At 41.9% G+C, this 24,623-nt stretch overlaps 1 protein-coding gene across 2 annotated transcripts; it reads right to left on the reverse strand.

The window, feature by feature from the left end:
• Positions 1-6,268: 6,268 nt before the first annotated feature.
• LOC121375194 (tumor necrosis factor ligand superfamily member 10-like) lies at positions 6,269-17,377 on the reverse strand. 2 transcript variants are annotated; one of them, XM_041502501.1, is made up of 5 exons: positions 17,268-17,377; positions 12,918-13,376; positions 12,337-12,373; positions 11,749-11,844; positions 6,269-7,552 (listed from the first exon to the last, which is right to left on the reverse strand). In XM_041502501.1, exons 2-5 carry the CDS (start codon positions 13,353-13,355, stop codon positions 7,149-7,151), a joined length of 975 nt encoding a protein of 324 aa, XP_041358435.1. In that variant the 5' UTR covers positions 13,356-13,376; positions 17,268-17,377; the 3' UTR covers positions 6,269-7,148. The 2 variants fall into 2 exon arrangements, with proteins under 2 accessions (XP_041358435.1, XP_041358427.1); XM_041502493.1 differs by lacking the exon at positions 17,268-17,377 and adding an exon at positions 16,118-16,293.
• Positions 17,378-24,623: the final 7,246 nt, after the last annotated feature.

The following is a 24,623-nucleotide window of genomic DNA, read 5'->3' on the forward strand; positions in this document are numbered from 1 at the left end:
AAGTCTGGACTTTATTTAAGTCTAGAGTTTAAGGTTTATAAGCACGGGGCCTGGTCTAGATTCAGAAATGGAAAATATATATCACTGGTCAACTGGACAAAATAATGATGTGCGCTCTCCTTACCTTACTTGGGACAGTGAGGAGAGCTTGCTTGGTGTGTGTTCTCTGAATCTGAGATGACTTCACTCACACACAATGACCAGGTCTAGATACAGAAATGAAAAATATATCGCTGGTCCACATGACTTGTAAAGAAGACATCATGATGTGTCGGTGGCGTAGGAAGGTGCTAAAAAGTTGGGGGGGGGGGGTGGGCACACTTATATTTACACACTTTTACAATTATAAAGCAAATGTAAAGCAAAATATCTGAAAAGTGGGGGGCACTTACCCTTACACCCCCCCCCTGCTTTCTACGCCAGTTGCTTGGAACAGTTATAGTATGTGTTCTCTGAATCACTCTCACGTTACCAGGCAACCTGTGCAACTGCCCATGGCAATCGGCAATGCCGTGGAGATTGCTGTGCAAATGTTTAATTCTTACCATGTTTATCACTGGTCACAGTAAAGAAGACACCATCAGGGCTTCTAGAATTTTTATAAAATCCACTAGCCATGGGATCAGTGATTTTTTAAATTTACTAGCCACAATAAAAAATTCACTAGCCCAATTTTACTTTAAGTTAATACAGTTTTACTAAATAATAGTAATAGAGAGTTAATAGTAATCAGATATGTCACCTAAAGAGGGAGATGGAGCTTAAAAACATTGGGGGTGGGGATGGGGGCAGGATAGTCATATTTACAAAATAGACTTAACTGCAACATTTGACCTTTTGTTTTCACTAGCCGTCGGGCATGGCAGTAGTAGTTATTTACTAGCCCAACATTGACTATCACTAGCCATGGGAGTTGGGCTACCATGATCTAGAAGCCTTGATCATGATGTGCTCTCTACGCGATCACCTTGTTTGGGACAGTTGCAGGGCGTGGTCTTTGAATCTGAGATAATATTACTCACACATAAACAGGCAGGAGCCAATTTCACAAAACATCGTAAGTTTACGTCTACGACTAGCAATTATACCGGCCATACATTTACATCTCTTTGGCATCTTTATTTCACGCAGATAATTTCATCATTATGAACGAAAGAAAAAGAAAGAAATGTTTTACTTAACGACGCACTCAACACATTTAATTTACAGTTATATGGCATCAGACATACGGTTACGGACCACACAGATATTGAGAGAGGAAACCTGCGGTCACCACTTCATGGGCTACTCTTTTTTGATTAGCATCAAGGGTTATTTTTTATGCACCATCCCACAGATAGGGTAGTACATACCACAACCTTTGATATACCAGTCGTGGTGCACTAGCTTCATTATAATAGATGATCCAAGCACTTTGAGGACAAAGAAAACTGAAATGTGTGTTACTTAAAGACTATATTTGTTGTACTGTTAGTAGTAATAAGCAGGGTTCACCCTGTCCATTGCAAAATTACGGTAGCCAAGTGCTAATTTTAGTATTTAATTGGCTAATAAAATGTTTTTCAAATAAGCCACATTTTAATGATTTTCAAGGAAATACTCTTACATTGGCTAAACCAAAATTCATTCCAGTGTGGGGTGGACAGGACGTAGCCCAGTCATAAATCGCTCACATGATGCACAGTCAGTTTGGGATCTATCCACATTGAGCTATTTCTCATCCTAGCCTTTGCACCACGACTGGTATATCAAAGGATGTGGTAACATGTCTGTGGGATGGTGCATATGAAAGATCCCTTGTACTTATGGAAAAATGTGGCAGGTTTCCTCTCCAAGACTATATGTCAAAGTTACAAAAAATTTGACATCCAATAGCCGATGATTAATAAATCAATGTGCTCTAGTGGTGTTGTTCAACAAAACAAAACTTTAAACTCTTTCCAGTGTGAGCCCTAACTAAGAATTGTGGGCTAGTTGTAGATTTATGTTTACTTCCAAAACTAGGCTTATAGTGTTTTGTGAAATCGGTTGGACTCGCTAAAGTCACCAAATGTGAATTTTAAAAGCATTTTGTGAATTTTCTTTTAATTTGGCCAAATAATTTCATGTAATAATTGACATTTTAAGTTTAATCAATAATTTGACAAAACCATTTGTTCACTCAGAGCAAGCTGTGCATGGTATAAATACAGAAATATAGCACTCATTCACCGGACTTGTAACAAACACGATTTACTGATCCAGACGTAGCAACGGGAATTTGTTAATTTCTCGATGAACGTAAAAATTATGTCTTTGGGGAAAGTCATATCTGATGACATCATTTTATATGTCTTCTTGAGCATTATTGTTTATGGACCAAAAATAATTCCAAATAAAGTATCAACTTTTAGAGTTATTATTAACAAATGATGTTATTTCATTTACGTTCATCTGGGTATGAAAATAAAATAAAAAACCACATCCACAAACTTGTGTTTAATGTACTGAGATGTGCTGGGGTATCACTAAACACTGTGCTAGGATGTCACTAAACTATGTGCTGGGGTGTCACTAAACAATGTGCTGGGGTGTCACTAAACAATGTACTGGGATGTCACTAAATACTGTACTGGGATGTCACTAAATAATGTACTGGGGTGTCACTTAACGATGTACTGGTGTGTCACTGACAGTGTACTGGGATGTCACTAAACAGTGCACTGGGATGTCACTAAACAGTGCACTGGGATGTCACTAAACAGTGCACTGTCACTAAACAGTGTATGTGCCACTAAACAGTGTAATGTCACTGGGGTGTCACTTAACGATGTACTGGTGTGTCACTGACAGTGTACTGGGATGTCACTAAACAGTGCACTGGGATGTCACTAAACGGTGCACTGGGATGTCACTAAACAGTGCACTGGAATGTCACTAAACAGTGTACTGGGATGCCACTAAACAGTGTACTGGGATGTCACTAAACAGTGTACTGGAATGTCACTAGACAGTGTACTGGGGTGTCACTAAAAAGTGTACTGGGATGTCACTAAAGAGGTGTACTGGGGTGTCACTAAAAAGTGTACTGGAATGTCACTAAACAGTACTGGGGTGTCACTAAACAATGTACTGTTATATCACTAAACAGTGTACTGGGGTATCATGTAAACAGTGTACTGGGATGTGTAATGTGACTAAAAATGTCACTAAACGGTGTACTGGAATGTCACTAAAGACTGGAATGTAAACAGTACTGGGATGTCACTAAACAATGTACTGGAATGTCACTAAACAGTGCATTGGAATTTCACTAAACAGTGTACTGGAATGCCACTAAACAGTGTACTGGTTATATCACTAAACATGTAACTAAACAGTGTACTGGGGTGTCACTAAAAAGTGTACTGGAATGTCACTAAAGAGGTGTACTGGGATGTCACTAAAAAGTGTACTGAAATGTCACTAAACAGTGTACTGGGGTGTCACTAAACAATGTACTGGGATATCACTAAACAATGTACTGTAATGTCACTAAACAGTGTACTGGGGTGTCATTAAACAGTGTACTGGGATGTTACTAAACAATGCACTGGAATGTCACTAAACAGTACTGGGATGTCACTAAACAGTGCACTGGAATATCACTAAACAGTGTACTGGAATGTCACTAAACAGTGTACTGGGGTGTCATTAAAAATGTACTTGGGTGTCACTAAACAATGTACTGGAATGTCACTACAGGGTGTACTTGGGTGTCATTAAACAGTGTACTGGGATGTAACTAAACAGTGTACTGGGGTGTCATTAAACAATGTGCTGGGGTGACATTAAAAAATGTGTTGGGGTGACATTAAACAGTGTACTGGGGTGTAACTAAACAGTGTACTGGGATGTAACTAAACAGTATTGGGGTGTAACTAAACAGTGTACTGGGGTGTCATTAAACAATGTGCTGGGGTGTCACTTAACGATGTACTGGTGTGTCACTGACAGTGTACTGGGATGTCACTAAACAGTGCACTGGGATGTCACTAAACGGTGCACTGGGATGTCACTAAACAGTGCACTGGAATGTCACTAAACAGTGTACTGGGATGTCACTAAACAGTGTACTGGAATGTCACTAGACAGTGTACTGGGGTGTCACTAAAAAGTGTACTGGGATGTCACTAAAGAGGTGTACTGGGGTGTCACTAAAAAGTGTACTGGAATGTCACTAAACAGTACTGGGGTGTCACTAAACAATGTACTGTTATATCACTAAACAGTGTACTGGAATGTAACTAAACAGTGTACTGGGGTGTCACTAAAAAGTGTACTGGAATGTCACTAAAGAGGTGTACTGGGATGTCACTAAACAATGTACTGGAATGTCACTAAACAGTGCATTGGAATTTCACTAAACAGTGTACTGGAATGCCACTAAACAGTGTACTGGAATGTAACTAAACAGTGTACTGGGGTGTCACTAAAAAGTGTACTGGAATGTCACTAAAGAGGTGTACTGGGATGTCACTAAAAAGTGTACTGAAATGTCACTAAACAGTGTACTGGGGTGTCACTAAACAATGTACTGGGATATCACTAAACAATGTACTGTAATGTCACTAAACAGTGTACTGGGGTGTCATTAAACAGTGTACTGGGATGTTACTAAACAATGCACTGGAATGTCACTAAACAGTACTGGGATGTCACTAAACAGTGCACTGGAATATCACTAAACAGTGTACTGGAATGTCACTAAACAGTGTACTGGGGTGTCATTAAAAATGTACTTGGGTGTCACTAAACAATGTACTGGAATGTCACTACAGGGTGTACTTGGGTGTCATTAAACAGTGTACTGGGATGTAACTAAACAGTGTACTGGGGTGTCATTAAACAATGTGCTGGGGTGACATTAAAAAATGTGTTGGGGTGACATTAAACAGTGTACTGGGGTGTAACTAAACAGTGTACTGGGATGTAACTAAACAGTATTGGGGTGTAACTAAACAGTGTACTGGGGTGTCATTAAACAATGTGCTGGGGTGTCATTAAACAATGTGCTGGGGTGACATTAAACGATGTACTGGGGTGGCATTAAACAGTGTACTGGGGTGTAACTAAACAGTGTTCTGGGGTGTCATTAAAAAATGTGTTGGGGTGACATTAAACAATGTACTGGGGTGTCATTAAACGATGTATTGGGGTGACATTAAACAATGTACTGGGGTGTCATTAAACGATGTGTTGGGGTGACATTAAACAATGTACTGGGGTGTCATTAAACATGTACTGGGGTGTCATTAAACAGTGTGCTGGGGTGACATTAAACAATGTACTGTGGTGACATTAAACGATGTATTGGGGTGTCACTAAACAATGTACTGGGGTGTCATTAAACAATGTACTGGGGTGTCATTAAACTCTGCTGGGGTGTTATTAAACTGCTGGGATGTCATTACACAATGTGCTGGGGTGTCATTAAAGAATTTCCTGGGGTGTCATTAAACTGTTGGGATGTCATTACACAATGTGCTGGGGTGTCATTAAACAATTTGCTGGGATGTCATTACACAATGTGCTGGGGTGTCATTACACAATGTGCTTACACAATGTGCTGGGGTGTCATTAAACAATGTGCTGGGGTGTCAAACAATTTGCTGGGGTGTCATTACACAATGTGCTGGGGTGTCAAACAATTTGCTGGGGTGTCAAACAATTTGCTGGGGTGTCATTAAACTGTGTTGGGGTGTCATTACACAATGTGCTGGCGTGTCATTAAACAATGTTCTGGGGTGTCATTACACAATGTGCTGGGGTGTCATTAAACAATGTTCTGGTGTGTCATTACACAATGTTCTGGGGTGTCATTACACAATGTGCTGGGGTGTCATTACACAATGTTCTGGGGTGTCATTACACAATGTGCTGGCGTGTCATTACACAATGTGCTGGCGTGTCATTACACAATGTGCTGGGGTGTCATTACACAATGTTCTGGGGTGTCATTAAACAATGTTCTGGGGTGTCATTACACAATGTTCTGGGGTGTCATTACACAATGTGCTGGGGTGTCATTACACAATGTGCTGGGGTGTCATTACACAATGTGCTGGGGTGTCATTACACAATGTTCTGGGGTGTCATTACACAATGTGCTGGTGTGTCATTACACAATGTGCTGGTGTGTCATTACACAATGTGCACTGTAATGGAACCGATATTTCTTTCATAATACGTTCAATGGGTTCGTACGCATGTGCTTTTGTAGGCTATAAATCAAAACAAAAAGAACCAATAAAACAAATATATTTTTAATCTCTTTAACAAGTAGACAATACTGTAATGCTGGTTATGTCCATCATAGTTTTGCAACAACGCAGAAAGACAGACTTATTATTTGTTTACGTCTTACCTTGTGTACAGATTAAAATAAAAACAAGAGTTCAACAGTAATAATACAAAACAAGGACGGATCCTAACAATGGAGGGTCCCCATGTTTTAACAATTAGTTTATAGTCTTCTGCCCTTTTGTCCCCTCCCTAAATAATTTCTGGGTCCGCCCCTGACAAAGTATATACATGTACATTAAATGTGCATGATAAACATCCAACAATAAAATGATTAAATGTGCATCATAAACAGTCAACAATGAAATGATTAAATGTGCATGATAAACAGTCAACAATTAAATGTGCATGATAAACAGCCAACAATGAAATGATTAAATGTGCATAATAAACAGTCAACAATGAAATGATTAAATGTGCATGATAAACAGTCCACAATGACATGATTAACTGTGCATGATAAACAGTCAATAATGAAATGATTAAATGTGCATGATAAACAGTTGGCAATAAAATGATTAAATGAGCATATTGAACAATCCACAATGAAATGATGAAATGTGCATGATAAACAGCCCACTAAAGTTTGGAGTTACGAAACGATCACTAGCTTGGTTTCTGTGTCCAACTTTAAATGAATGCCACAGTGTTGGAACCAGTTGACTATTAGCGGGTGTTAGCAATCAAATATAATAAACTCAAGACCCATTATATCAGGGTATCAGTTGTGTGTTTACGTCACTTCCGTTTGCAAAAAGACATCACCATCATCTTCTTCTCCATCTCCTTCATCATAATAATCATCATCATCGTCGCCATCATTATCATCATCTGCCTAATTTGAAGGCTCCGACAAAACTCACTTTTGGATCAAGGTCGATGAAAGAGCTGTTGGAAACCGTGACGAAAATCTCGTCTCTTGGGTTGAGAAGGATAATGCCTCCCACGTAACTCGTGTGAAGATACACCGCCTTGTTGCTCGACATCGTGCACGTGTGGGCTGTCTGCAGCAGCGTCTGTCTGCCGTTGTTGGGCAGGACGACGTTGTAGCGGTGGACTCCGTGGTCTAGTTCCTCGGGCAGCGCGTCGCCGTTGGCCATGACGATTTTGAAGGATACCTGACTATAGACGTAGTACAGACCGCCATGCTCTATGATGAGGCGGTTATTAATGAGATGGATTCCGTCCAGGTACGATAGCGGGCCATTGTTCAGAGTCAACCATCTCCTGCCTAGAACGAACAGAAGAGAGAAAGAAAAAATATTTATTGAATCTGAAAGACATAAACAAACATGTTCAAAATCGAGTATGTGCTCTGTGGTGACACAATCATTGATGAGATGCATTCCATTCCGACTCGACATTGCGCCATCATTCAGATGCATCCAGCTGTTGTCTACAGGGAACAAAAGAGAGAAGAACGAAATATTGAATCTGAAAGACATAAATCATTAAAGGTAGAGTAAACTCAAACAAGAGATTTATGTGTTGGAAAGATGCATACCCGGACCACCAACACATACTGACACTTTAACAAATGAAAAACGCGTAATTTTAGAGTTAATAAAAAACTCATGATTATTCCTGCTAACTGGGGGCAGCCATTTTGTTTCGTTTTTGTGACGTCCGGTGGTATAGCTTGGGGCGAAGTGACGTCAGCTCCGTCCATTTACGACAAGGCGCTTCGCTTCATCAACCTGACTTGTAAAACAACATAATGACTTGATAGTATAATAAACTATTTAACTAAATATATTTCAATTTGCATCAATAGAACGAAATGGAGTTACAGTGTTTTTTTGTTTGTTTTTAAATCCAAAGAAAAAAAAGAGCATATTATTAGACCTATTGGTATGCTACATTCGAGCAAAAACGACCACTCACGATACCCAAGTGATCATTTTCTTTTCTTTGGGACTACGTAATTGGTAAATTTTGTGATTTTAGATGGGAAAGTCTACTTAATTAAGGTGTTTTACAGAATTACTTACAGTAATAAAGCAGGACGGCTGATCGATTACGATTAGAGGGGTGTCCGTGCGGTTAACACACAATACCCTGTGATCTTAATAAAAGAAGCACATATTTTTAGTGTGTCTAGACACAGTGTCTGGGGACCGTCTAAATATACACCTGCCAATCAGGAACCACTGGTACAGGCCATGGGGGGAAAAAAAACATTTAACTAAGAAAACACTCCGATTATTATTTCAGTACGTGGGCTAATTTATGTACAAACCATAATACAGTTATTTCAACACTTTGACAATGGTGGTTTATTTTGTATTAAAAATAATATATAATTGTTGCTGGCTTACTGGGATGACTATTATTACATAATATTGCGATGCATCCGCAAAAATCAGGTATGTTTTGTTTCTTCAGTTCGAAGACTAATTCCTGACGTGACACGTTAGGTATTACGTAACCACCAACTCGCCAGAGGGCGTATTCACTGGGATGATACAAAATGGCTACGCCTGTTATATATAATATCCGTCACATTTAACCGTTTTATTAATTAACTATACGATTATACTTGTTGATATTAAGCAATAATGTGCATTATATATCGTTGAATATGCATACCAGGTCAAATGACTTAATTGTCCTTTCCTTTAACCCGTTCAAAATCGAATATGTACTCTGTGGTGACAGTTATTAATAAGATTAATTCCATTCCGATAAGACCGGGGGCCATCATTCAGAAAAGTAAAGTTTGTTTTGTTTAACGACACCACTAGAGCACATTTTGTTTTTAATTATCGGCTATTGGATGTCAAACATTTGGTAATTTTAACATAGTCTTAGAGAGGAAACCCGCTACATTTTTCTGTTAGTAGTAAGGGATATTTTATATGCACCATCCCTTAGACAGGATAGCACATACCACGGCCTTTGATGTATCAGTCGTGGTACACTGCCTGGACCATCATTCAGATGCAACTTTGATACTGCATCTTTAAACTGCATAGATTTAATCTATGCGACTAAACCCAAAAAGCAATCTGTTGCTTACTATTAACGAAAGGTTTTCGGGGAAAGCGAAACTAGCAGACCAAATGTTTGACATGTTTGCCTTTATGTTAGTCTTAGAGCGAGATCTGTTACTTATTGTAAAAGAAAAAGAAGAAAGGTTTTCGGGGAAAACGAAACTAGAAGAAACTAGAAGACTTAATGCCTTTGTGTTAGTCAGAGAGCGAGCTGCCCCACTGACCCACATAGCGTTATACTGCAGGTCGACCGACGAACAGTAGTGACATCATTATGTACTTAAGTTGTGTCAAGCTGATATCTTGACAAGCACGACTCACAATATTGACAGTAGCTAGATGTTTAGATAAATCTTAGTGCTGTCGTCGACAAAATAGACGAAACAGGCCCGTAGGAAGGATATCTGGAGTAGATGGGGTGTGTGGGTACAACATCAAGTCGGGTGTCATAGCCTCTATATAGAGTGTGTATGGAGGGGGTGGGGACACAAGCCATAATTGTACTTTTTTTTATACAGTTGAAAATAAAATCCGTACATTTTCGTCTTGTGGGGAGAAGAGTTTTAATCTCCCCACCACCCACCCCCGTCGGTTCTTATGGGCCTTCCCAGTACTTTGATTGAGATATGATCGAAGTTACTAACACGATAACATAATACGTGTGTAGATATATATAACAATTGATGGTCAACCTGATACGTTTGTTTTGTTTAACGACACCACTAGAGCACACTGATTAATTAATCATCGGCTATTGGATGTCAAACATTTGGTAATTCTGACTCGTTGTCAACACAGGAATATTTGACATCCAATAGGCCATGATTAATAAATCAATATGCTCTGGTGGTGTCGTTAAACAAAACACAACACAAAAAACCCAGCTATACAAACAAACAATATGATTATTGAATTGAAGTGACAGACCCTGGTTGTTGGGGTTTTCTTGACACTATACTGCAGGGCCGTACCCTGATTAAAATCGGGGGGGGGGGGGGGGGCACTACAAACATAAACAATTATAAACAAATGAACCACTATACAAATTAAACTCCGAGATGTGTATGCTATTTTCTGGAGTTAAAAAAAAAGGTGAGATTATCAGGGGGGCAACTGCCCCCTGCCGACCCAGCCCCAGACATTAGTTACATTGTATTGTGTAGATTTTCAATTTCTGTACATCTGAAGTGTTTCTGGTCATCCTGGTGTTTCTAATACCACGAATTGAAGTTTTTGTATTTTTAAAAAAACAAACACGTGCGTTTGAGAAGTAACGGTTATGGAGACAAACTCTAGTCTGCTTTGTAAGGGTATTTCCGTGTTTCGACGTCACACACGCTTGTTTGACTATATTGTAACATTATCCAAGGGTGTAACAGGATTTGTAGATTAACCAAACTTAGTGTCCAGTTTTACGGGTTGAAACTAGGGCCTGCGAGTCACTTCAAGTACTTTTTCAGTACTTTTTAAACTGAATGTATACTGAACAAATCAAGAAACGCAATTGTTATTTTTATCTTACAGTTTAGATCAAAATTTAATGTCAGATAACTGAATACAGTAGTGCGAGGACACGAAATAGCCGTTGTTTAAAACAGGCTGATTCCGATGCACCCACGCTACAACCAAGGATCCAATCCATCATCTGGAGAGATACCAAGAGACAACCATTTTCAGGCTAAGAACCGATCACTGCCATCTCAGATCTCATATGTACCGCTTGAGACTGGCAGACACTGGTGGATGGCCATGTCAAACGACCACAGTCCGCAGAACACATCCTGCAATTCTGCCCCCTCTACGATGAAGCCAGGATAAAGCACTGGCCGAACGGACCAACACTGGCTGTCAATCTTTGGAGTTCCAAAGAAGACTTGACAGAGACAGCGTTTTTTATCACCACAACCGTTTCTATCACCACAACCTGACTCCAAATTTAAAGCATGGTCGACTATAGCTTGAACGCAGAAGAACAAAATAGGCTAAGGTGTCGCTATACAAACGTTCCGGCTCTTGTCAAATGTAAATTGTCTCTCTCTCTCCGTCTGTGTGTGTGTGTGTGTGTGTGTGTGTGTGTGTGTCTCTCTCTCTCTCTCTCTCTCTCTCTCTCTCTCTCTCTCTCTCTCTCTCTCTCTCTCTCTCTCTCTCTCTCTCCGTCGCTCTATATCTCCCCCTCTCTCTCTCTCTCTATCTATCTCCCACTCCCCTCTCTCTCTCTGTCTCTGTCTGTCTGTCTGTCTCTCTCTCTTTGTCTCTGTTTCTCTCCCTCTCTCTCTCTGTCTCTCTATCTCTCCCTCCCCTCCTCCCCTCTCTCTCTCCCCCCCCTCCCTCTCTATCTCTTTGTGTGTGTGTGTGTGTGTGTGTGTGTGTGTGTCTCTCTCTCTAGTTGTGGTTGTCAGGGCTCGAAATGTGAGTGACAATGTAAACAACTTACTCTGTGTGTGACTGGAATCAGACAGTTGAAGAGCCGCCGCAATAATCTTTCTGTTTGAACGTCTATCACTTGATCGGCTTTCTTTCTGTCGTTGTGCTAGCAAATAGAGATATAGTCAGTTTCGTGAAAAGGGAAGCGACGAATTGGCATATAACTGTATAATGAATAAAGTTAAAATTCATAGGAATAGAGGGTTTCAGCCACTGCACACAACTGGAAGTGTGTGTTATCTTCCAAGGGGATTACCTTGAAAAGTAACGGGTAGGAATGCCCAAAATAAAGTTTGTTTTGTTTAACGTCACCACTAGAGCACATTGATTTCTTAATCATCGGCTACTGGATCTCAAACATATGGTTATTTTGAAACAGCCATAGAGAGGAAACCCGCTTCATTTTTCCATTAGTAGCAAGTAGTGATATGTGTTAGGTTATTGGATATGCGTGGGAGGACCATATTTATATAAAAGATCCCTTGTTTTTGGAAAGGAAAAACTTTTTGTTTTAAGTTTGGTTAAATGGGCCGCTTTGGCTCATATAATTTTTTCAGTTGTAAGGTCCAAGAAACAAGTTTCAAATTAGAAATAATACCTTCAACTTTCATTTCTTCGTTTCTTCTGTCGAATATCTAAAACAATAAAAAGAAACCATGTATTAACACATGCATATATATTTATGTTTTGTTCTCACCAGTGCACCACGACTGGTATATCAAAGGCCGTGGTATGTGTTATCCTATCTGTGGGATGATGCATATAAAAGATCCCTTCCTACTAATGGCAAAATGTAGCGGTATTCCTCTCTAAGACTATGTCAAAATTACCACATGTTTGACATCCAATAGCCGATGATTAAGAAATCAATGTGCTCTAGTGGTGTCGTTAACCAAAACAAACTTTTTTTATATTTATATTTTGTTGCTGTTGGGTATGTTTTGTGTCGGGTTGGGGTTTTTTGTGGAGGTTTTGAGGGGTTGGTGTATGTGGGGTGGGGGGAGGTGGGGGGTGGGGGCGGGGTGGGTGCATGCGTGCGATGGTTAATAACTAGGTAGAAATATATTATTCTTAAGATTCATCGGTTAATATTCTGACACCCCCACCCCACCCCACCCCAACCCACCCCACCCCACACCCCAGATACATCTCTTTGACCCGCGCCTGCTGTCAACTTACCTTGTTCACTAAAGTTACGAACTGCTCGGGCGTGTTGGCACAGCAGATTTCTTTCCCGTTTCTGAATTGTCGAGTGAGTGTTCTTACATCCGGGTCTTCGTCCAAAAACGGGGTCGTCAGGAGGCTGGTACACGGGGCGCACGGCTCCATCTGACTCTGGTTCTGGTTTTGGTTCCACAGGAAGGTTCTCGCGAGAAGGAAACCAGATATTGCCAGGGCAACGGAGCTGATGACGACATACGTGATAGCGAGAGACTTTCGTGCTGCCTTTCCTTGACAGACACATAGTCGTCGTCTTCCCGTGGGTGGGGCTCTGTTCTCCAGGTGCGAATACAGGTGTTCGCTTTCTGGGGTAAGGTACGCCCTGGAGTTGCGGGGATAGTCCGAGAGGTAGGAACTAGCAGATGATGTTCTGCTGTATCGGTTTTCACTGGCCATGATTGTCACGCTGTCGCCCGCCTGAAAGAATAAAAATTAAAAGTTTCTTTTGTATACCGACACCACTATAGCACATGGATCATAGGCTGTTCGATGTCAAACATTTGGTAAAACTTAAAGTTTGTTTTGTTTAAATGACACCACTACACCCTAATAATAAGTGAGCACCCTCCCCTCCTCAACTCCTAGCTAGAACACTGCACTAGCTATAGAGAACATCGATTTCTTAGTGATCGGCTAAAATGGATGTCAAACATTTGGTAATTTTGACATATAGTCTTAGAGAGGAAACCCGCCGCACAAAACGTAGATGATCGGCCTCGTTCAGCCCACCCTAGGCTAGGGCCACAACTCCAGTCCAAGATCGCCTCATCAGAACCTACACTTTGAGGAATCGAGACAACTCTGTATATCAAATAGCCAAACACCTCCAAGTTACAGCTGAAGTGAGAGTCTTTGATCATATAATTCGAACCAGACTGCATGCACATCAAGTCCGACACCGGTCTAACGACTACTTTGATGGCGAGACACATGCTGCCAGACGCTAATGGTGTGAACGACGTAGACAATGGTTGACATGTCGCTGGGCCAGAGTGATGTGTTCAAAGGAACCCAGGTACCTTTTAGATGTTCATGATCAGCGTGATCACATTGAGCGTTACGCCGTGGTCAGTATTCAAGCTCATGACTATTTTGGAGGGGGGACAGTTATGCCTGTGATGATATCGCCATGACTGCCAGAATTCACCTTCACATTGTTCAAGGGAGGCTCACAGGTCAGTACTATTGACCCATATGTGTTCCTCGGTGGCGCAGTGGTTACGCCATCGGACTACAGGCTGGTAGGTACTGGGTTCGCAGCGCGGTACCGGCTCCAACCCACCAGAGCGAGTTCTTAAGGGCTCAGTGGGTAGGTGTAAGGCCACTACTCCCTCTTCTCTCTCACTAACCACTAACCAACTAACAATAGTCCAGATAGCTGAAGTGTGTGTCCAGTACAGCCTGCTTGAACCGTAATTGGATATAAGCACGGAATAAGTTAAAATATGTGTGTCTTTCGCGCGTCACGCTGACCGAAAATTCATTTATCAAGACGATAATGTCCGTGCGCGTCTTAGTAGACTAGTGACCGCATTCATGCAACATCAAAACCAACACACTTCCATGGCCAGCTCTGATCCCCGACCTTTCTCCCATCAAACAAGGCTGGGACATCATGGGGTGACGCGTCTGGTAACTCGAACGTCAGCCGACCACATTTGCCGAGTTGAGTGTAGCGCTCCAAGAAGAATGGGCCAGGATGCCCAAGGGTGTCGAATCGCAGGGGTTTCACCCGTTAATAACCCTCTCTACCCTTGGCAATAGTTTGTGTTTGATCTCACCATGTAGGTGGTTATAAGTGCCTCTTAACAAAGCCAGAAGTAACTACTGAACACTCCCCGAAGTGGTCAGACTAAGCCCACAGCTAAAAGCTGATGGGGAATGGCAGGTGTGTGGCACAGATAACCACAAGAAACAAGCACCTGTCGCGGTTGGAGAGACAAGAACTGGGATGTGGAGGTGGACAGCGAAAGAAGTTGAAAGATAGGAGGAGTTGCCAGATCAGGAAGAAATGAACTGGAATTCAAAAGGAGAGAAAGGAAAGGGGACAGTGGGATAAAAAACAAAAACAAAAAAACAAAAAACAACAACCCAAAACCCAAAACCCAAAACCCCACTAGACATTCAGTTGTGTGTGATCCCTAATACTAGTAGTAGTGATCAATTTGAAAGTTACACGAATATAAGCTTCATAAATAGAGCACATGTTTATAAATGCATTCACCAAGTTGTCTTTTGCATTAGAAAACGTATATTCGCCCTTCCGTGCGATAATACAATGCACTAGTTAATCGCGTCACTTCTTTGACGAACGGACTAATGTAAATCAGGCTGTTCGTCAAATAACGTTACGGGCTGTATCCAGCGATTTGCTACATTTTCAAAATTTAATTAATTAATTAACTATGTAAAGTAGTAAAATATCAAGTTGTTTTTAGAATCAAAATCCACTGGCCCAACAATATGAAATTTTGTTTAATGTCAATTTTCTAAATTGTGAATATTCGCCCTTTCGTTGGAGCGCCGACGATTTATTCATTAGTAGCAAGGGATATTGTATATGCACCGTCCCACAGACAGGATAGCACATACCACGGCCTTTGATATACCAGTCGTTGTGCACTGGCTAGAATGAGAAATAGCCTAATGGGCCCCCGATGGGAATCGATCCTAGACCGACCGCGCATCAGGCGAGCGCTTTACTACTGGGCTACGCCCCGACAGCCTTAAAGAATAAAAGTAAATCCACATTTTATGCCTGGTTTAAAATTTAAAAAGAAGAAAAAAAAGAAGAAAGAAAGCAAAAAAAAGAAGGGAAAAACGTATGATATACATGTATGTATGTATATATGAATGCATCCTAATGCAGCAAGGAATATTTTATATGCACTTTCCCACAGACAGGAAAGCACATGCCACGGCCTTTGTCCAGTTGTGGTGCACTGGTTGGAACGAGAAAAAACCCAATCAGCTGAATGGATCCACCGTAGAGGTTCGATCCTGCGACGTATGTACCTCAAGCGAGCACACGACATCCAACAGCCGATGATTAATCAATCAATGTGCTCCAGTGGTGTCGTTAAACAAAACAAACTTTTAACTTCAACCGACTGAGCAAAATCCCGCCCGCACTTTTACAGAGTCAGAACAGTACTTACCCGTCGTGGGTAACTAGTTGGAATGGAATAACGCTCTGTGGGTACACACGACAGAAAGACGTATTCACCAGTAAAGAGGTAACGTCATAATTTAGCAGGTAACTCGAGTAGGTCACAGGACGGCCTTACCTACATCATATATTTACATACATGTAAATCAGAGAACTGACGCACCTATGCAGCTAGCCTACTTCCCTGTCTACGTATCATCAAACGATCTTATTGATATTCATGTACTATAGTGTCACTAGTAACAAACGCCGTGCGCAGTCGCTGTCGGCTACAATGACATCATTCAATTCCAGGAAACCCGCTCTTTCAAAAGTGATCTGGTTTCTTTAAAACGTGTACCCAGTCTGCATGAATGAGCAAATGAAAGCTAATTCAGGATTAAAGTTGTCGTTTGTACTACCTGTTGAGTTGCAAACCTAGTAGTTTTGAGTAGCATTAAGGCCGATAAGCTTAAAGATACATTCTCAAAGTTGAAAGTAACATATTTTCCTAACCATGTTTTTTTTTTTTTGCTTTTTTTTTGGTATTTTGGTTCTTTTAAATTTTGTTGGTTGGTTGTTGGGTTTTGTTGCTTCTCTCTCTCTCTCTCTCTCTCTCTCTCTCTCTCTCTCTCTCTCTCTCTCTCTCTCTCTCTCTCTCTCTCTCTCTCTCTCTCTCTCTCCTTGACACACAGATGGCTGTTATCCGTGTTCTTAGTATTCATATGGTTACAATATAAAGGTGTTCTTAATAGCAGTTTCGCAATATCAGAGCGCTCGTCTGACGGGCGTAGGGTCACAGGATCAATCACCTTCTACGGCCTTTTTGGTTTGTTTGTTTTTGCGTCCCAACCACTAACCCACAATTGGTACATTAAAGACATTAGTACGTACTGTCCTGTCTCTGAGAGTGCATTTAAAATATACTATATTCGCCAAAAGTAGCCCGCGAGACGGCGGCATTCCCCCCAACCGCAGCCCCTTTTTCTTTCAACAGTGTCGAAATATCCATATGTTAGACACTAATAAATGAGCTGACATTTAAAATATGCTGAGGTGTCATTAAAACAAATTCGATTTCTTAATTATTAACAGCAGACTCGACCGCATTGTAAAATAATGAGATGAGATCAAAATCTAATTTTATGGCATGTACTTACCTTCGCGAGTGTACATTGCTAGTGAAACTAATATGATCGGTTTGCGAGGGGTATACCCTGCAAGTATTTGAAGCTTTGTATACAGATAAGTCTTTTGTTGGGAATCACTGGGCCGAGGTCTCACACTGACTCATAAATTTCCGGCCTAAATAATAGCTGGAGGTCACAGCTCTTGTGTCGACATAGTAAGATGTTCGCTGAGCAATAATCTCTCAAGACGTTACCTGTTTCGATGACGCATACCAAATATAATGAGCTGTCTGCTTCTCAGCTAGTAAGTCCATGGTTCGCGTCCCGTTGGTCTACCGACATATGTTTGTTTTACTTTTTGTTTTCTGGGGTTTGGTTTGGGGGGGGGGGGGGATCTTGCTGTTTGTTGCTTTTGGTTTTCTTGGGGATTTTGCTGAGGTTTTTTTCTTGCTTTTTTTTTTTTCTTGCTGTTTTTTTTTTTTTTTTTTTTTTTTTTTTTTTTTTTTTTTTGCTGTTTCTTGCTGTTTTGTTTGCGCGGGGGGGGGGGGGGGGTGTCTGTATTTGTATTTGTTGTTTTTATACTGGATCGGGATTTCTTTTAGCGAAACCACTAGAGCACATGTATATATTAATTATTCGCTATTGGATGTCACACGTTTTAAATTTAAGACATGTAGTCTTTCTTTGAAAAAACCTGCTACAATAGTATCAAGAGATTCGTTTATATGCATTTTTCAGACAAGACAACACACACCATAGTCTTTAATGTGCCAATCGTGGGGTACTGCTTGGGAAGGGGAAAAGCAATCAGGTAATGGGTCCCCCGAGGGAGTTCGACCCTTTAAAGCATCTCAGGTAAGCGCAGTATCGACTGACCTAGATCGATACCCCCCCCCCCCCCCCCCACGGGCTTTCGGGTCCTGACTAAAGGTTGTAGGTCTATGACTATACCAGTCGATGGAACACCCATATAGCACTGGTAATTTTAGCATAGAGATGAAACCCGCTACATATTTTCCGTTAAAAGCAAGGGATCTTTTATATGCACAATCTCGTACACTGGATAGCACATACCACGGCCTTTGATATACCAGTTGTGGTGAACTGGCTGTATCGATAATAGCCCTATGGGCTCAACGACGGAGATCGATCCCAAACCGACTGCGCATCAAGCGATCGCTTTACCACTGGGATACGTCTCAACACAGTACCTACCAGTCTTATGTCCGATGGCTTTACCACTGGGATACGTCTCAACACAGTACCTACCAGTCTTATGTCCGATGGCTTTACCACTGGGATACGTCTCAACACAGTACCTACCAGTCTTATGTCCGATGGCTTTACCACTGGGATACGTCTCAACACAGTACCTACCAGTCTTATGTCCGATGGCTTTACCACTGGGATACGTCTCAACACAGTACCTACCAGTATTATGTCCGATCGCTTTACCACTGGGATACGTCTCAACACAGTACCTACCAGCATTATGTCCGATGGCTTTACCACTGGGATACGTCTCAACACAGTACCTACAGTCTTATGTCCAACACTGGGTACGTCTCAACACAGTACCTAGTATTATGTCCGATCGCTTTACCACTGGGATACGTCTCAACACAGTACCTACCAGCCTTATGTCCGATGGCTTTACCACTGGGATACGTCTCAACACAGTACCTACCAGTATTATGTCCGATCGCTTTACCACTGGGATACGTCTCACACAGTACCTACCAGCCTTATGTCCGATCGCTTTACCACTGGGATACGTCTCAACACAGTACCTACCAGCTTTATGTCCGATCGCTTTACCACTGGGATACGTCTCAACACAGTACCTACCAGTCTTATGTCCGATGGCTTTTTAATCACGACACCGCCGATGCTGGTATACATTGTAGTCAACTCTGGTCGTATTTTGTAACTATTGATCATTATTATGAGCTACATTCTTATAAACTGTCAGGTACAAAATATAAATCAGTATTTAAATAGCCTTCAGCTGGGGGGTGGGGGTGGAGTGGTGTGGGGTGGGGTGGGTTAGGGCCAAAGCATACACCAGCCCCTTCAGCTTCAGAGATGAGGGGCAGTGCAGGCCGTCCCCGCTTCCGACGCCTATGATTGTTGTTTGTAATATCATTCATGTGCTTTTAATAACTCAAGCGCATACTAATTTCGACTCAGTCGTTATAGTTCATTTGTGAGAGTTCACGATGCCATTTGCTTATTTTATTTTAATATGCTATTATTGAAAAGGAAACGGGTTTATAGTAAATATTTTATGAACAAATAATACTAACTTTCCTTCAAATAATCTTCAACTAAAATTATTTCTTTATTTGTAAAAGTGAATTTATTTCAATAATAATTTACTTCACATGCAAATGCAAGAAACCACTATTATACATAATCTGGTCGCTATATCATGTAAAATGAACCCATTTACAAATCGCAATTGTGTATGTATACACTTTCTAGTTTCTCGAGATACGATTTCCACGAAGAAATCGTAATATTATTTAAAACATAAGTAAGATATCAAATTTATTACACAGCGGTGGAAGAGATCGTCTCCCTGTGGAATATATATTTTGAGAGGTCATGACCTTTAACCAGGTAATGAACTGTTACACAGTATAATTCCTCATAGATCTACATGCAAAAATTGTGCGTATGGTTCTTTCGATTCATATTTTTAAATCGGAAAAATACTTGCTGTTAATTCTTATAACTAATGTTAGCTGCATAATTAAAAAAAATATATATATTTTAATAATTTCGTTTAACCTTAAATATGTTTATATTGTATGTATTAACTTCATTGATAGATGTGTGGCGTAAGAATGCAAAGTTTTATTAATAAATAGCTGAATGGAGTGACCACAACATGACGTAATTTTGCTAAATAACATTATTTGGTAAGCTATGCATTTATTTTCATGTCTTGTTTAGTTATTTTGGAAGTACTCCAGTGCTATTTTTGTTAATTGATGTACGGTGTCATAAATAAAATACTATACTCGTCCCCGTGTGACACCGTTTATATTACATGGAGTGTGTTTTTAATCGTACAACTCGTTTAGTATTCTCTATGCATGTTCCGAGAAAAATAGTAGTACGTATCATGTGTGTTAGCCCGAGTACTCTGACTGTAAGAGAGCTAGACGGACATTTGGACTTAAATACGCTCTCATTACAGTCAGAGACCAACCTATGTATATTTTTGGCAATTCCTGACTACCAAACGGTAGGCAAAGATTCCCGCTCTAATACCACAACAATCCTATGTTTGACGTCAAATACCTTTACATGGATCATTTTCGAGTTAACTGATACAAAAAAATCCACATATTAATCACTAATACACATACTACAGAAAGAAACCCGACAGCACCCACATTCAGCTACGCTTCGTGACACTCCGTCGCAACAATTACAAAGCTCGGCGATCTATACTCTTCAAAAAAAGAAACGCAAAAGGGTACAAATGGGTTATAACTCCGATTTTATGTTTCCTACCGGTTCATGCTTTGTGAATATAAGGTCATTGCATGTCCCAAACACATTCCCACGGTTACATTCGATAAAACGCAGCTACTGTACAATAAAGTTCCAAAATGTGAATATTCGCAAAAACGCAGCCACGTGCAAACCATGTCACCACTGCACGTGCGTTGTCTGCACGTGCAACATGAACACCGACAGTATAAAAGTGCAGGGTGTTCGCTTGCCTGGCCTCTGTATCTGGCCGACAGTTGACAATCCAGGACATGCCACGTCTCAGTGAACCGCAGAGAAACAATGCCATCGGCCGACTAGACGCAGGCGAATTCAGAACGGCCGTTGCCAGGGCATTCCATGTGTCCCCAAGCACCATCTCCAGACTGTCGGACCGTTACCAGCAACATGGATCAACACGTGACCTCCCTAGATCCGGTCGACCACGGGTCACTACCCCCCGGGCAGGACCGCTACATCCGGGTACGCCACCTTTGGGAACGATTGACTACTGCCACCTCCACAGCCGCAGCAATACCAGGTTTGCGCAGGATATCCGACCAGACCGTACGGAACCGCCTACGTGAGGTAGGAATTCGTGCCAGACGTCCAGTTCGAGGTGTCATCTTAACACCACAACACCGTCGACTCCGACTGCAGTGGTGCCAGATTCATCGACAATGGCCTCAACTGCGATGGAGACAGTTGTGGTTCAGGTGACGAGTCCCGATTTCTGCTCCGACGTCATGATGGAAGATGTCGCGTGTATAGGCGTCGTGGTGAACGTTATGCGGCAAACTGCGTGCAGGAAGTGGACAGATTCGGCGGGGGTAGTGTCATGGTGTGGGCAAGCCATCTCACACACTGGCAGAACTGACCTGGTCCACGTGCAGGGCAACCTGAATGCACAGGGCTACATTGACCAGATCCTCCGGCCACACATCGTTCCAGTTATGGCCAACGCCAACGCAGTGTTCCAACATGACAACGCCAGGCCTCACACAGCACGTCTCACAACGGCTTTCCTACAGAACAACAACATTAATGTCCTTCCTTGGCCATCGATATCACCGGATTTGAACCTAATTGAGCATCTATGGGACGAGTTGGACCGACGCCTCCGACAGCGACAACCACAGCCCCAGACCCTGCCCGAGCTGGCAGTAGCCTTGAAGGCCGAGTGGGCCACCATCCCCCGGGACGTCATCCGTACTCTGGTTGCTTCAATGGGCAGGCGGTGCCAGGCAGTTGTCAACACACGCGGAGGCCACACCCGGTATTGACTCCAGATGACCGTGACCTTGGTCGTGTGTCCTATCACTTACTCACAATGGACTAGAGTGAATTGTGAACAATCCTGCAACATTTGGTAATTATCGGACTCACCATTCAATAATTAAATCAATTCTCCAAATGTTACGACAATGTGGTTTTGCGTTTCTTCTTTTGAAGAGTATATTTCGAGAATGGGCGATTCCGCCTTGTGCAGCAGTTACAGGGGCCGTCTCATAAGAGGAGGCAGTACGTAGCACATACTTTTGCCGTACCCTGTCGATAACATCCCAAATGTATCCTTGAAATTCAAAATGGAATCAATAATGTGTAATTGTTTGGTTTAATGACGTAATTAAATCCAAATTCATCCAAAACGGCATTAGCCAACTCGTCCATGTTGTAAGGTCGCTTGGTATGAGACGGCCCCTGTAACTGCTGCACAAGGCGGAATCGCCCAGTGGCGATCTCGTGATCTACGTCTCGAAATAGATCGCCGAGCTTTGTAATTGTTGCGACAGAGTGTCACGAAGCGTAGCTGAATGTGGGTGCTGTCGGGTTTCTTTCTGTAGTATGTGTATTAGTGATTAATATGTGGATTTTTTTGTATCGGTTAACTCGAAAATGATCCATGTAAAGGTATTTGACGTCAAAAATAGGATTGTTGTGGTATTAGAGCGGGAATCTTTGCCTACCGTTTGGTAGTCAGGAATTGCCAAAAATATACATAGGTTGGTCTCTGTAATGAGAGCGTATTTATGTCCAAATGTCCGTCTAGCTCTCTTTCAGTCAGAGTACTCGGGCTACATGTGTGTGTGTGGTGTGTGTGTGTGTGTGTGTGTGTGTGTGTGTGTGTGGTGTGTTATAGTAACGATGTAAACAACTTTACAGTAACTATTTTGTTAGGGTGCAACGATATGGTCAAAACAGTATTGCAATACTACAAACCGTATTGCAATATGTATTGCAATAGTGGCGTAGCGGGGGGGGGGGGGGGAGGAGGCACGGGTGCAATGCCTCACCCGATCAAACTTCTTTTTTTTACTGTATAAAATTTTAAAAAATTATACATACATTATACATAACACAGTGTGGTCTCCCCCCCCCCCCCCCCCCCCCCCCCCCCGTGTTGCAATATAATATTATTTAAATTTAATATTTATGGGTTAGTGTTTTTTCAATGAAATAAAAACAGAAGGGATAAACCTTTTATTGAACTTTATTAGTTTCAGTTGTCATGCTAAATTATTTAGTCCATATATTTTTTTCTCTCAAGAATATCAGTATATCTACTCACAGGTACTGCCCCCTGTGCTGTTACAACCACCACCACCATATTTAACATTTTCCAGCTACAACATAACACGTCTCATAGAACTGTGGTTGCGACCCCCCCCCCCCCACCCCCCACCCCCATGTGGACGACCCCCAATATAGTATCCTGGCTTTTGCAATGCCAAGTCAGTAGGCCTAACTTTGCCTGTACCCTCAACCCATCGCAACCTGAGAACGAAAATGTACCGTTTATTGTTTTACTCTAAATAAAAATAAAAACAAATTCTGGCTTGTGCCCCCACTAAATCGTGTGCCTCCGTACCTGCAACGTTATTAATGATAAAAGAACTAAGTCATAACGAGGAAAAACCAAATGAGTAGTTTTTATTACATACCAAATTAATTAAACATTACAATGGAAGCAAAAAATGCTATGTACGAAAACCACAGAACGCTACCTGTATTACGTTGCAGCATACAGGAGGAAATGTTTTATTTAACGACGCACTCAACACATTTTATTTACGGTTATATGACGTCAGACATATGGTTAAGGACCACACAGATATGGAGAGAGGAAACCCGCTGTCTCCATTTCATGGGCTACTCTTTTCGATTAGCAGCAAGGGATCTTTTATATGCCACATTCTACAGACAGGATAGTACACACCACGGCCTGTTACACCAGTTGTGGAGCACTGGCTGGAACGAGAAATAGCCCAATGGACCCACCGACAGGGGGGGGGGGGGGGGGGGGGGGGGGGGGGGGGTCGATCCTAAACAGACTGCGCATCAAGCGAACGCTTTACTACTGGGCTATGCAGTAGAACCTATGTGGGACAGATGGACAGACGGATGGAGAAGAAACCTATAGTCCTCACTGGTTGTACCACTAGGGGACTATTAATAAAACCCTCCCATTGTATCTGCACGGAGAGAGAGAGAGAGAGAGAGAGAGAGAGGAGAGAGGAGAGAGAGAGAGAGAGAGAGAGAGAGAGAGAGAGAGAGAGAGAGAGAGAGAGAGAGAGAGAGAGAGAGAGAGAGGGGAGAGAGGAGGAGAGAGAGAGAAGAGAGAGAGAGACACACACACACAGACACAGAGGGAGAGAGGGAAGAGAGCAGAAGAGAGAGAGAGAGAGAGACACACACACACACACAGAGATAAAGTTCGAGAGATGAGGGGAGGAGAGAGAGAGGGGAGGAGAGAGAGAGAGAAAGAGAGAGAGAGAGAGAGAGAGGAGAGAGACACACACACAGAGAGAGAGGAGAGAGAGTTGAGAGAGAGAGAGAGAGAGAGAGAGAGAGAGAGAGAGGACACACACAGAGAGAGATGAG

Source organism: Gigantopelta aegis, chromosome 1 (assembly GCF_016097555.1).
Source record: "Gigantopelta aegis isolate Gae_Host chromosome 1, Gae_host_genome, whole genome shotgun sequence".
NCBI lineage: Eukaryota > Metazoa > Mollusca > Gastropoda > Neomphalida > Peltospiridae > Gigantopelta > Gigantopelta aegis.